This window comes from Boleophthalmus pectinirostris, unplaced genomic scaffold, assembly GCF_026225935.1.
Source record: "Boleophthalmus pectinirostris isolate CB_2022bp ecotype Guang Dong unplaced genomic scaffold, ASM2622593v1 HiC_scaffold_19, whole genome shotgun sequence".
Lineage (NCBI taxonomy): Eukaryota > Metazoa > Chordata > Actinopteri > Gobiiformes > Gobiidae > Boleophthalmus > Boleophthalmus pectinirostris.
In genome coordinates this window covers 22,365,948-22,380,112 of record NW_026571140.1, presented here as the reverse complement: position 1 = coordinate 22,380,112, position 14,165 = coordinate 22,365,948, and the positions used below count along the sequence as shown (strand labels likewise).

The window sequence follows — 14,165 nt, the reverse complement described above, 5'->3', positions numbered from 1 at the left end:
AATTTTTTTTGTGGTTGGGTGAGTCCAGGTCCTCACATAGCAGTTGTTTTTAGTTGTATAAAGTTGGGACAAAAGGCAAAATGCGATGTAGTTCCATAAGTGCAACCGTGTTTGAGAGGTCTGTAATTCCCATGCAGCATCAGTGCGTGTGTGTGTCTCTGTGGCGGGCGTGCACTGTGCAGCTCAGGCAGACTGTCATGAGTCAGGAGGCTGAACTGATGCTTTGATTGACAGCTCCGAGAGCCAAGAAAGCGACACCTGCCAAAGTGCCATTCTGTGCTTGGTGTGAGTGCGCATCTGTGTGTGATCTCCAAAGTGAGAGAGCCCTGACCCGGCGCCACGTGGGGAGAAAATTCAAATAAGCTACAGAGAAAGGTGACGAGACAAGGGAGGAATTTTAAACTAACACCCGCATTGGATGTGTTAAGCATTCAAAAGGTTTAGAACTTGTGTCTAATAAAGTTTGAGAGACAGTGGAAAGGCAGTGTGGCTGGAAGAGTGCTAGAAGATTGGATAATTGCACTGGCAGTAACAATAGGAGGACACCACTCAACAAAAGCTGTTAAATACTCCTGTCAATTTTTTCAACTTGGGTTCACCCAGTTTCTTTCAGGATAATGGCACCATTTATCCACAGTAGACAATAGGCACAGCGTCTTCTGCGTTTGTTAAAGATCATTTTCATTTTTTTTTTTTTCAAATTAATGTATTTCAGTGTATAAAAACTATGCTATCTATAGTCTTTTTAAGTATGAGGACATCTTGACAAAGTTGGGACAGGGACAACACTGGCACATTTAATTTATACAGATCACCATATAGAAAATGAAAGAGCTAATTGACAACATTTCTAGAAATCTTGTACCAGAGATATAATGATCTAATATTATCAGTAACACTTCTATTTAAAAAGTGTTCTGTCTGTCTGTACTGGCAGTGTTCCTTTTAGGATTTTGCTCAGTATATATGCAGATTAAATGTGCGTATTTCATTTAATCTAATTTAACTTTTATGAAACATGAATTTATGCCTTGACATCTCGTCAGCAGTCATTACACTGATGACTCACAAATCTCAGTGTTAGTCTGCAGAGGTGCCATATTGGATTCTTCTCCCCACACAGTTCAAGTTGGGAAAGTTTTTGGCATAGCTCTGTCTGTCTGTCTGTCTATCTTTGGGCTGCTCCTGGGGCTTTTAGACCAAACTCATTAGACGAGGTGAGACCCCTTTAAATAATACATCCCCACTTTACACTCTGTCTGCTCTCTTCTCTCCCTTTTCATTCCCCTCATCCCCTCTCCGCATCCTCTCGCCTGTAACTACTCCTGTCTCCCGGACCTCCTACCATCTCTGTCTGTCTGCGATTTACTCTATATTTTTTTAAATATTTTTTTCCCAATATTTCTCTCCTCGACTTACTTTGCCTCTCTCGCTCCCTCACAAGCGTGCACTATCTCAGACCGCTCTTTTATTGGTTTCCATGGTAACTAAGAGCTGGTGCGAGGAAGAAGGAATTCTCTGTGACTGTTGATAGGGTTGTGTGTGCATAAAAGGCACAGAGACACAGCTATTACAGAGTGCCGCCTAGAGGCACACGCACATACACACACGCACACTTAAAACCCACATACATACAGCAAAGGAGCCTTTGGTACATGGTAGAGGTACATAATATCTTTAGGAATTCACTTGTAATATAACTAGCCTCAAAACCATAATGTACTCAAGTCTTTGGATTCATTTTTCACTTTTTGATTAATTACCCAAAGTAATCTGTATTAATGAGGATGTTCTTTTTATTTATTTTATACAAATATTTATTTTAAGACTTTCCCTTTTCATAACACCTATGGCATTATACACTGTTCACACATGAAAAGAAATGCCAGTACATTCCAAGTACTAGGCTGGTGATTTCCGTGGTATTACTAGTTCATAAAAAGCAGTATTTGTGACCTAAGATGGCATATCAGAAGAAAGTATGTGATCTCATGCTTGTGACATTTTTCCTTGAGTAGATACTGTTGAAAACTTGCACCTGTGTAAAGCATAGAGAAAATGTGGATACTGTGAATGTTGACTGCATGTGTTGGCAATTTTCCTGCTTTCTTCACAGTAAGCCTTGCAATTTACCCTGCAACAGTACGTGTATGTAATCAGATCAGGTAATCATTTCTGGCAATTTTTACACATGACCTAACATTGCTGGCTAAGACTGTGCTTTGCATTCTGATCTCTCCTGTAGGTCGCAAAGCCTTATAAAATTCATAGTATTATTATTGCAATACTTGAATTTGGCTCACATAGACAACAGTATGTAATTCTTATTCATGTTACACAAATTATGATAATTTATTACACAGACAGAGCTGGAAAAGCGCCTCCACTAGATTCATTTCAAGGACAGAGTAGTTTTGCATTCAGTCTTTCCTCAGAGCCTACTGTTTACTCTTATAGTCTTTGGAGGAGCTTCAGCAGAAAGTTTGCAACATCTTAAAAAAAACATTTTCTGTTTTCATCTCAGTAACTCGTGAGATGTGTTTTGTGGTTGAGAGAAAAAAAAATGAAATGAAACACAGACAGTTAGAGGTAGGGCTACAAAAGTGTGTGTGGATGATCAAAGCGGGTTTGTATGCGTAAGACTGTGACTTGCATTTGCTGCATCTAATTGTGTACGTGTCTCTGTGTATGCATGTTAGTGTGTGGGTGTGTGTGACTGATCAAAGCAGTGTATATCAATACTTTGGAGAATTCTCACACTTGAGCCTATAGCATTGCCACTGGGAGATTGTGGACAGATCAAGTCAAGACCTCCAGACCTCAGGGCTTGAGTTCAGCAGCACACAGAGAGAGCCAATCCAAAATATATCACATCAATATAAAAGTCCACAGTCTGGAGCGAAGGAAAAGGTGTATTTTTTTAGCTTTAGGAAAAGAAAATGAGTTTTTAGTGACCACACATCTCCACCAATGGAATGAGTAGTTGAAAGCTTGTTTCCCATGGCTTTAAAGTAAACTATCTAAAAATTGTTTAAAACTCAAAAATCCTGTAGTGTGTGGCGGGTTGTAATGTCGCTGGGACATGATGGCCTAGTGGCTAGTGCTCAGACCTCACAGCGAGAAGGTTCTAGATTTGATTTTTGGGCTGGTGGGACTTTCTCTGTGGAGTTTGTTTCTCTTCATGTGTGTGGCATTTAAGGATGGGTCAAATGCAGAGGACGCATTTCCCTATGGGGATAATAAAGTGTGCCTTAATTTTAAAAACAACAGCAGATGGTTTAGTGGCAGTGACTGAACAAATGTCCCTAGTATTTGTACAACTGAACAGAAGAACACAGAATGAGCAACATTATTCTGTGTCGTTGAAAGACCAAGTTATCAGGCCAAGTGCTAAAATGTACCCAACTGCCCATTCAATTTTTCCTATAGACTTTTGGAAAATCTGAAATATTAAGAGTTTAAAGGCACGACAGATGCTAATATGTCGTAACTAATGTGCCTAACGCAGTTGTTTTCAAGCCCAAAAAGTACATCTAAAAACTTTGGTGAAATGTTTTTATAACTTAGCAGTTAATAAAGTTTCAGAAAGAGATTTTAGTTATTAGTTTATAGAATTTACTTATTGTGCAAGCTTTCAAAATGTTAATATTAACTTGTTTCAGAAAGCCTATTGGAAAATAGAACTTACTTCTCTAGAACTGAATGGTGGGCGCTCACTGTTATATTGCAGTAGCTGTAGTTGTGGGATGTGTGTTACTAAATGAATTCTTCTTTAGAAGTGTATATTGTTTTGATACAATGAAGTCATATTAGTAGCAGTAAGCACTTCTTACTTGAGCGAGCAGAGAATCATTGTAAAGCACTTTGACATGTTTGTAAAGCTTTGCAAGTGCAATAAGAATCAAGTCATTAATTTTTATTCTTACATTTTACACTTAGATTTAAACTCTACTTATGTTTAACTTCTTCAATAAGATTACACTGAAGAAACACTGCCCCATGGAGCTGGCTATCACAGAAAACTTGTATTGGCATTTCATTACAGCGGCCATCAGAATTGCAGAGGTCAGCAGAGGTGATGAGGCCTGCTGGTGTGTATGGCTCTGACAGATGTGTTACTATCTCTCCACACCTCGGACACTCGCCCATTGCACTCAGGGACAGCACGGCTTACTCTTATTTCATTGACCTTGCTTGTTGTAGTCCGCAGTATAAATGTGTTCACGCCCACACATAAGACTCGTAACCCTCTCGGGAGCTGGAGGATGGATCAGGCCAGTGTTCTAGCTGCTTCTTGTGGGTCTTGTAATGGTAGTGGGGATTAATAGGCTTTTAGAAATTGCACAGCGCTGATACAGAAGATCTCACACTGTGCCACAGCTCGACGCACATAAATTAATTCCGGAGAGTTTTTTCCTGCCGGGTTGTTGTCAAAAGGATCTACTATTAGGAGGCTGCGATATTTTCTTATAAATAATGTCTGCAATACTATGCAAATGTCATAAAGCTGTATTAAAAGTGTGCTTTGTAACTTTTCTCATGGAGGGTTCGCAATCTGCTTTTCTCCATGGAGTTGTTAAAATTGTGCTTCTTATGATTCACAGTGTTGCATTAAACTTATATACTTCCATTTATATGAGTATTCAGTACTTCTAGGTCAATTTACCAGTCAGATCTATGGAGGAGTTTCCACACTCAGAACAATTTCTTCTAGCAATAAACATTTATAATTGAATAAATGTAAGATAGTTAAGTCTAACGTCATACATTCCCAGCAAATAATAACATAACATAACCATGGAGACAAGCAGATGGCGGACCCCCCCAACCTGAAATATGAAATTTGTGTACCTTGTGTACTTTAGATTAAAGCCCCATAATAATTTACTAAATGTGGTGATGCTTGGAAACATATCAGTATGGCAGCATCAGGCCATTTTAACCATAGAGGTGCTTTCTAATAAAAATATTACTTGACTGAATATTGTGCCATTTATTAAATTGATTGGCATATAGCTGAGTAAGCAATTCTTTATTATTATTGCAGGGTAGATGAATCTGATACTAATTATAACCTGAAGATATGTTGTAATTAAGCATTATGAGAACTAAGTAGTTTTCTTATATACACTTGCTGAACTTGTTTTCTCTTTTCTTCCCTAAGCCCCATGTGGAGGACAGTACAGTGGATCTGAAGGGGTCGTGCTGTCTCCTAATTACCCTCTGAACTACACAACCAGACAAACATGTTCCTATTACATCACAGTGTCCCAACAGTTTGGTGAGTACAATTACACACAACACAATTATGTAGTAGAGGTTATATAATTGATGTATAGTGAATAATTGCCATCATTTTCTAAAAAGCATGTGACGGATTTTCTGTCCCTTTTCTCCAGTGGTTTTTGGTCAGTTTGCGGTTTTTCAGACGGCAATGAATGACTCCGTAGAGCTGTTTGATGGAGCCAATGAAAACGCGCGCCTACTCAGTTCTTTGGCTGGATCGCATTCTGGTAAGTCTACTGTAGAATCTTTTACTTTAGTTGGATATATAGGGTTTTGTGTAATAGCTGTCAGTGTAATTTACATATGCACAGAAGAATTTAATAATGTTTGGGTTTGCTGTCTGAAAGATATCCAAGGGGAAATTTAAAAACAGTTATAGTGACTCACTGGCTCCATAGGAAAAAGTCAGCACCCCCGCACTTGTCCGTTCACTCTATTGTATTGTGTAGCATTATGCAGCTGTCATTATTTCCATCAAACGTGTTACCGGTAACGGAAATCACGCCATGACACATGTGACATAGTTGTCATAAAAGGAGACTGTGAAACAGGTAAGAAACAGGTGTAGTAAAGACAATGGAAGAAATTATTGATTAGCATAGTTGCAGGCAAAATGTGCTCTTATTGCCGTGGAGTGTTGTGTTCCTCTCTTATCTGCTGTGGCCAGAGGGCATGCTGCAGGGGAATCCCTCTGGAGTTCACGCTGGATATTTTTTACTACTGCATACAGAGCTTTTATCACATTTCCCCGCTCGCTTCTGTTTACTCAGTGGAAAAGTGTGCACTTTAATAAAGATAATTAGGCATCAACCAATAAAACGATCTTTTTGTGATTTAATGCTTTTAAAACATCAGATAGTTTGTCTAAAATAGATAACAACAGGATATTACTTGAGCTATATGTTATGTACATTTGTAAATTGTCATATTTGTGTGGTGCTTTTCTGCCTTCAAGACAGTCATTGCTTTACAGGAACCACTCACCTATTCACATACATATTCACACATCAGTATATGGGGATTTGAAGCACTATACCAAACTGAGCAACAACTTTTTCAACTAGGCTAATTTTCAACATTTTAATCAGCACTAAAATATAAATATATGTGGATTAAATAAAAATAGTGTTTAGAAAAAAATGACTTATGAGTCAAAAGTAAGACCACTGGAAATAAGTGGTGTCACTATGGGGCTCCAATAGCTCTAGTCTAGAACATATTGTGGTTTTGTCATTCGGCAAGATACTTCACCCACTTTGCCTGCTAGTATGAATATATAGTAATGATTGGCAGTGGTCGGAGTCTGACCCAGGATTGTGGCTGCAATAGAAGCTTACCACTACCAAGTATGGAGTGAATGAAAAATGCATAACATTTTTAAGGCACTACTTATTACTAATTCGTCATTATTACTATTATTTAGTAATGTGATGTAATGTGTAGGTGTTAAATCAAAAGTACTTTAGAAGTAGAAAAATAAGTAACTTTTATATATTTACTTTTTTCCTTTAATTGTCCAGAGCCATTGTTCTACATAATAAGTGGGTGGATGTGGTGCTCCGCTTAATGAAGCTCAACATGATGCAATTTTCTTTCCTCCCCAGGACTATCCATCTATGTTGTTCAAAGGAAACGGGCTAGAATGGGCGACTTATTTTTAATGTTAATTTGGGTCTGAAATGCCTCTTTTGGCTCAAACACAGCAAGTCGTACTAAATAATGTTATCTGCCTCATTACGCTGCCCTATACACACGCACACTGAATACACATGCTCTGAGACAGACAAAAAGCATTGTAGCACATTGTTCCAGCTAAATGACTGATTATCCTGGCACAAACATATTAACACACAGGGCTGCATACCAATACATGCACACTCATTCTGATGCAGCTAATGATGGCTCTAAATGTCAGCCACACCAGGCCATGTTCCCCTCATTCATCATCGTTATTTGGGTTGCCTCTCTATGTGTGCACTCACAGATTGCTGCTGGGGAGGACTGAGCTGGCTCTTACAGTTATATGGCCCCTTCTCTAGATGGTCTTGTTTATGTTTTAAATTCAAGTACAACATTGTCTACCTCAGTTTATAATCATAAATGCAGTTGATGAGACAATGTGTGTTTCCATAGTAGGTTTATTGTAACATATTACTTGTATTGACTTCAAATTCCCTGTCCAAAACATTTTGATGAAAATGAGACACTACTAGACACTACTCAAAATACTTAAAACACTTTAGGAAAACTTTCAGAAAATAAACATGAAAAGTGTGATTGCACTTTACAGCACAGTAATAGGATGGAAACAGCATGGTAACTGGGATAACGAATAAGTGGATTTTTCAACCTTGTTTCCATTTTCTTATCAAGTAAATATTCTAAAATGTTGTTTTTTAAGTTGTGCAAGCCAAAAAAGAGTGTATTAGAATTCATCTTAACATTTTGCTTGTGCTTGTCCTAGGGGAGACATTGCCACTTGCCACTTCCAATCAGATTATGTTGCGGTTCAACGCTAAGAGTGGCCAGTCAGCTAGAGGCTTTCATTTTGTCTACCAAGGTAATAGTATTATTTTAAGCTGAACATTCAGATCCCTTCTGTTTATTCTATATTGTTTTTAAACATTCTGTATTATATTTTTTAGCTGTACCTAGGACGAGTGACAGTCAGTGCAGCTCAGTGCCAGAGCCACGGTACGGCCGTCGGATTGGTTCAGAGTTCTCGGCTGGCTCGGTGGTCCGCTTTGAGTGCAGTCCAGGGTATCTGCTCAAAGGATCCAGTGCTATACAGTGCCAGGCAGTACCCGGGGCCCTAGCACAGTGGAACGCATCCACACCGACTTGCATAGGTATGGCTCACTTTTACAAACTATATATTGTAACTATATACTCTGACATATTTATTTGATATTTATTATAAGTGTCACAATTAAATAAAACTAATGTGATGAATAAAAAATGAGTCTAGAGAGGTTTAAACTAATTAGACCATTTGTATGCATGATATGTCGCTCTCTCGCACGCTCTCTGTACACACAGAGAGCTAACAGTTTCAGCTGTCATTTTACTTCCTCCAATAAATAATCTTTGTTATCATATTCACTCAATGGCACCCTGTAGTGGTAATTTGAGTGCTGTAATGCCTCTCAGTGTGCATAAACCACATTGCTGCAACCTGCCATATTTGTTAGCCACTTCGTTAATAAACTTTGTCAACAAATACATTTTTTATGTTATCATTCCAGTTCCCTGCAGTGGCAATTTGACAGAGCGCCGCGGTACCATCCTGTCTCCAGGATATCCTGAGCCATACCCAAACAGCCTCAACTGCCTCTGGAGGATCCATGTTAGCGAGGGGGCCGGCATACAGGTGGGAAATCTGCTCTGAATCGCACTATAATTAAGTCCGGAAAATCTCAATAATCTTTCATTTGCTTTGTGTTGAAGATTCAAGTGATGACGTTTGCTACCGAGCACAACTGGGATTCTCTGGAGATCTATGATGGAGGCGACATGACAGCTCCTAAATTAGGGTCATTTTCTGGTATGACAATATGTTCACGCTCTACTCCTATCTCACCACACGAGCACATACACAATAACTGTTTGCCCTGTGATGGATGAGGCTTGACAGGTCTTAAACTATAGATCCGCACACATCCACTGCTGCACCCCCATACATGGATAAGCACACAAACAGGCAGTAGGGATTTGATGGATTACATATGACACATCGCCCACTACTGACACTGTATCCTTGTTTTAACACATACAATGTTACACTGGAGATCTGTGATGGATGACTTGTAATATTATGTAACACTATAAATGTTTTCCAGGTAAATTCACAGTCAAGTTAAGATTGAGAAGGGGAGGTGCGTCAGCATCAGGTTAAGTGAAGGAAAAGAAAAAATGTGTCAGAGGAGAAAGACAGGGAGGAATAAAGAATGATCTAACCTTTTCGAATTTCCCACTGGAGTTTCCCCTGTGACCTGCCCCAAGCACATACCTGTCACACACCTATCACACAAAGAACATGGCACCTAGAGGGCACACACACACACACACACATGCATGCACACAAATGACTGTGCCCTTCTCAAGGATCCACTCAGGAGAGCAGCCCACTCTAACCATGGTGACCACAGAGCGCCTGCACGCAGCCAGGTGACAAGAGCCTCACTATAATGGCCTCCATAATGGCTGTCCGTTTGGATGGATGACTAGCTGCCAAGAAAGGGCCAAGGGTTGTTCATCTACTGTGCCTGTCATGTACCTTTGTGCTCTGGAGGTTTGAATATAAACAGTAATACATCTATTTTTATTCCCTGTCCTCTTTTGTCTTAAGCCACCATACACCCTATAGACCAGAATGGCACAGACCCAACGCCTGCCTAATATACACATTAATGCTTTGTGTCAGAACCATTAACATTTTAAATAATAGAATGAGACGAGTGAGGCACCTTTCTTTCCAAATGGACTGTACCTATCACAAATTATATTAGCTTGCCTTTGACTTGTTTCCTACAAAATGTATAAAACACTTTTAAATGGGACAGAATATTTAAAAGGCCCATAATATGTAATTTTCTGATCAGTGTTATAATGGAGTTTCTTTACCACAAAAATACCTGGAGTTGTGTTTTTGTTTTATTCACACATGTTCACACAAACTCATATTTAGGCTGTGTTCTTCTCTCAAATGGAAAACACTCTGCTCCGCCTTGTGATGTCAGGAAGTGCACCATTTTGTTTTTAAATTCCGTACAATTTCACTAGAATAATTTGGATGATTTTTGGAATTGCCAATCTCTACTGAACTAAAGGTAAAGGTAGTTGTTAACTTGAAAACTACCACTACAGGACATGACAAGATGGAACAGAGCATTTTGAGCTTTGGTGATGCAGACAGAATAATAGTAAAGGGTTACTCAGACATGTGTGAATGAGTGTGAACAAAACTCCAGGTATGTTTTTGAGGAGATGACAACATTATAACATGGCTTAAAGCTCACAAGAGTCAATTTTGTGTAATATAGGACCTTTAAAATAGGCTTTTATCAGCTTATAACCAGTTATAACAGTATTTCCTTCTCATCCTACTGCCAACCTACTCAGAGTTGTATTTTGATGGATTCATACATGTTTGAATAATCCTGTATTGTCTTGCATTTGAGGCTTGAGTGATCAGAATACTTCTGTTTTCACTTACCGCCTGTCACAGTCCCCTGCTTTGTACTTGCTTACAGTTATTTAAAAAAACTGTGCCTCAGGGTCATACATGTAGGATTCAAAAATGTCATATAACTACTTTCCAATAACTGGTCACTATGGAAAGGTGGAGTCTTTCTGCGGTTTGTACAGGAAGTTAATTAACCTAATCCTATTATTAAGATCCTATTATTAAGAGGTTTTAGGTCAATACTGCAGTTTATAATGAACAAAATCTAAAACAAAAATCTATTTACATTATAGTTTATTACTAAACACCCCAAATATAATGTATTTTACATTTTACAGGAACAACAGCACCAGCCCTGCTCAACTCAACTTCCAATCAGCTCCTCCTGCACTTTCAGAGTGACATCAGTGTAGTAGCAGCGGGCTTTCACCTAGAATACAAAAGTAAGTACTCCCTTGCAATACACATCGCGGTCTGCGCTCATGTTGATTTACCACAAACTTCAGAATCAGATATCCAAAATCACTGACCTGAAATGTTTTTTGCCTCAAACCATTCACACATATATCAGCTGGGCTTACATGCAACGAAACAGGTAGATTTTGTGTAAGAAATAACAGCATTGTCGGGCCTATACATGAGGAACAAAGGTATGAGCGAGCATGACAGGCAAAAATCTCAACATAGTTTATCTATTAACAATAAAACATGCATACACACATTCATACACACATACACACATATACACACACACCTGTCAGGACACAGTTGTGCTTTTGGTCCTTTGTAGATGTTTGGGGTTAGAATCACTTCTAGATCAATGAACACGTCCCCTTTTCTGAGCAGTTCCTGGACTCTGTGTATTTGTAGGTGACTGCACACATTTGTGGCTTAGCCGTTTGTATTCCTGCCATGGAAATTCTATTTGTGTCAGCTGTATTTAATTTAAAAAAGGGTCAACTATAATGCAGAAAAAATGCAATTCAAATTACAGGTTTCTTTTCAACACAACCTTGAGCTACAGTGGTCACGTGTGCTTGTAGTACATGATGAAAATACCAGCCATGACTTGTTTTTGCTTTGCTTGTAGCTCTCTTTAACCTCTTCATTATAAAAGCTTTCATACCGTGTGTAGTTAATTTAATTTCAGCGTCTCCTAAGTGGACAGCAAGTTATTTAAAACCAGTCTTCCTGTGGTTATTTACTGTTCATTCAGGGATGCAAATTTTTGTTTTGGGACTATATTTTTTCATAAAAAATAAAAGACAAATTTCCAACAGAGAAATCTATGATCTTCTCATTTGAAAGCTTTTATTTGAATATTATTAAAATCTCAAGAGTAAATATGAACAGAACAAGTTTAGTGTTTTAATAACCTCATTATTGCTCTCAAGGTGACTTATGGGCCTTTTATAAAGTGAGAGGTTTCGTTCCCAGGGCTGTCCTCAAGTAAACTGGAGCAGAACTATAGTAAATCCAGTCAGTTAGATTTAAATGCTGACATGTCTTGTTGTAGTCTAGTGGCCCTAGTGGGGTAGATTGTGGAGCTGTCAGCATTTTATAGAGCATCAGTGCTCCTCATAACCACAGAGTGGAGGGAGCCGTTTGCTGCACATAGAGAGAGAGATGGCCAGCCAAATGGAATAGTTTCATTGATCAGTTGTCATGACAGCCTGCTGATGCTCTGCCTAATAATACTCTGTATGGGTGTGTGTCATGCAGCTTTTTCACTTATGTTCCCTCTAAAAGTCTTCCTGGTCCTCCTGTGAAAACACACACTCATCGAAGACATGGCTCACAGGAGCTGTGCCATTTGTGTTTGTGAGCTCAGTGGGATCTCATCTTTTTCTGGTTGGAACATAGATAATGAAGCAACAAGAGCAGACACACAAGCTAACATGCAGATGCACATGCACACGGACACAGACTCCTCTCTCTCTCTTTCTCTCTCTCTCACTCCTTCTCTTTCTCTCTCTTTCTGCTCGCTCTTCCCTGTGTTGCCATGGTAACGGCTCGAGGGCAGTCTCCTGCGGAAGTTTCTAAAACACACACACCCTACAACTCTACAGCCCTGGTGATGCTATGATAAAGGACTGGCTGCTGTCAAACTTATTAAGCATACATTTAACCTTTGGTGTGTTGGGAATACTCAGCAAAAGTCACTGCAACACAGTCAGATGGTTTTAAGGGCCTTTTCAGTGGCTAAGGCCTACATCAATGAAGTAATAGGTCTTTAAAACACAATTTGTGAGTTATGCACTGTTTCTATTAACAGCAATATTGTTAAAGGTGTAATTGGTACTGTTTAAATGTGTTAACATAATTGACAGGTCTTACCAAAATGTCCCACAGACAATTTGCTTTTGAACAATTAGTGAAATGTTGTGATTTGTGGCCCATTGCACAGGTATATGTATAAATAGCCAGGGAAAGCCAGGGGCATCTCTGTGATAACGATACTTTGTTGTTTGTGTTTTATCCATAGCTGTTGGTTTAACAACATGTCCAGAGCCGATGATGCCAGCCAATGGCATTAAGAGTGGAGACAGATACATGGTCAATGAAGTCGTGGCCTTTTCTTGCGAGCCTGGGTACACACTACAGGTGATTAAACTTACACGTTTCAAAGGTTTCTCTATTTAACCACACTTAACTATACCTCTAATGTGTCTGTAGGGTCACTCGCATATTTCCTGCATGCCTGGTACAGTACGTCGCTGGAACTACCCACCTCCTCTTTGTATTGGTAATACACAGAAATAATAATTGCTCCACTGTTTCCAGATCATTTGATCAATTCAATACTTATAACTTCGCTCTACAGTACACAGCATTCATTTACATTAATGCTTGGTCTCTTTAACTATATGACCAGCTCTAATTATGTGTGCTTTTGTTTTAGCTCGTTGTGGTGGAGTGCTGACTGAGTTGAGCGGTGTCATCCTTAGTCCAGGTTTCCCTGGCAACTACCCAGGAAACCTGGACTGTACATGGCAGATAGTTCTGCCATCTGGATACGGTAAGCATAATGTTAAATAATGTGTTACTTAGTATAATAATGAGTACTGATATTACATGTTTTGGAAAGTATATTATCTATATTATATCTACCAACTCATTCCAATTAAACACTGTTTTTCACTTTGTAGGAGCTCATGTTCAGTTTCAGAATTTCTCCTCAGAGGACAACCATGATTTTCTGGAAGTCAGGGCTGGACCACAACACAGCTCAGCTCTTATTGGCCAATTTACAGGCTCCCAGATCCCCCCTCCTCTTCTCAGCACCACCCACCTCACCATCATCCACTTCTACAGCGACCACTCAGAGAATAGACCAGGCTTCAAACTAACCTACCAAGGTGTGTCCAATATTATGGCGACTACCATGTTTTGTTACTATGTATTGTTTTGTTTATCAGATAGAAATTTAGAGAAAATGTGTTTCAGCCCAGGAGGGAAATTATTGACTTAATTACTGAAAATGATCAAAATATTACAATACAGAAAAAAATGGAAGGTTGAGTACTATGGTCAATTGCTTTGATAGTATATAAGTCACATTAAAGTCTTATAATAACCTTTAGGCAGTCCTCTCGTCATTAAAAGACTGTAGGAAGTCTCTCTGAGAGACATGCATCCTGTCCAAAAAGCTTAAGTCATAGCCCAAAGTGTTTCACTTCAAAGACACAAGAAG

The 14,165-nt window shown here is 39.1% G+C and overlaps 1 protein-coding gene across 1 annotated transcript in view; it reads left to right on the top strand.

Moving 5' to 3' along the window:
- Positions 1 to 14,165, top strand: part of LOC110175400 (CUB and sushi domain-containing protein 1) — a 324,734-nt gene that overhangs the window by 273,806 nt on the left and 36,763 nt on the right. Inside the window, 11 exon segments of the mRNA XM_055154309.1 lie at positions 5,165 to 5,281; positions 5,400 to 5,513; positions 7,751 to 7,846; positions 7,932 to 8,135; positions 8,532 to 8,656; positions 8,734 to 8,830; positions 10,810 to 10,914; positions 12,957 to 13,075; positions 13,148 to 13,217; positions 13,374 to 13,490; positions 13,621 to 13,830. Coding sequence (XP_055010284.1) covers positions 5,165 to 5,281; positions 5,400 to 5,513; positions 7,751 to 7,846; positions 7,932 to 8,135; positions 8,532 to 8,656; positions 8,734 to 8,830; positions 10,810 to 10,914; positions 12,957 to 13,075; positions 13,148 to 13,217; positions 13,374 to 13,490; positions 13,621 to 13,830 — 1,374 coding nt within the window.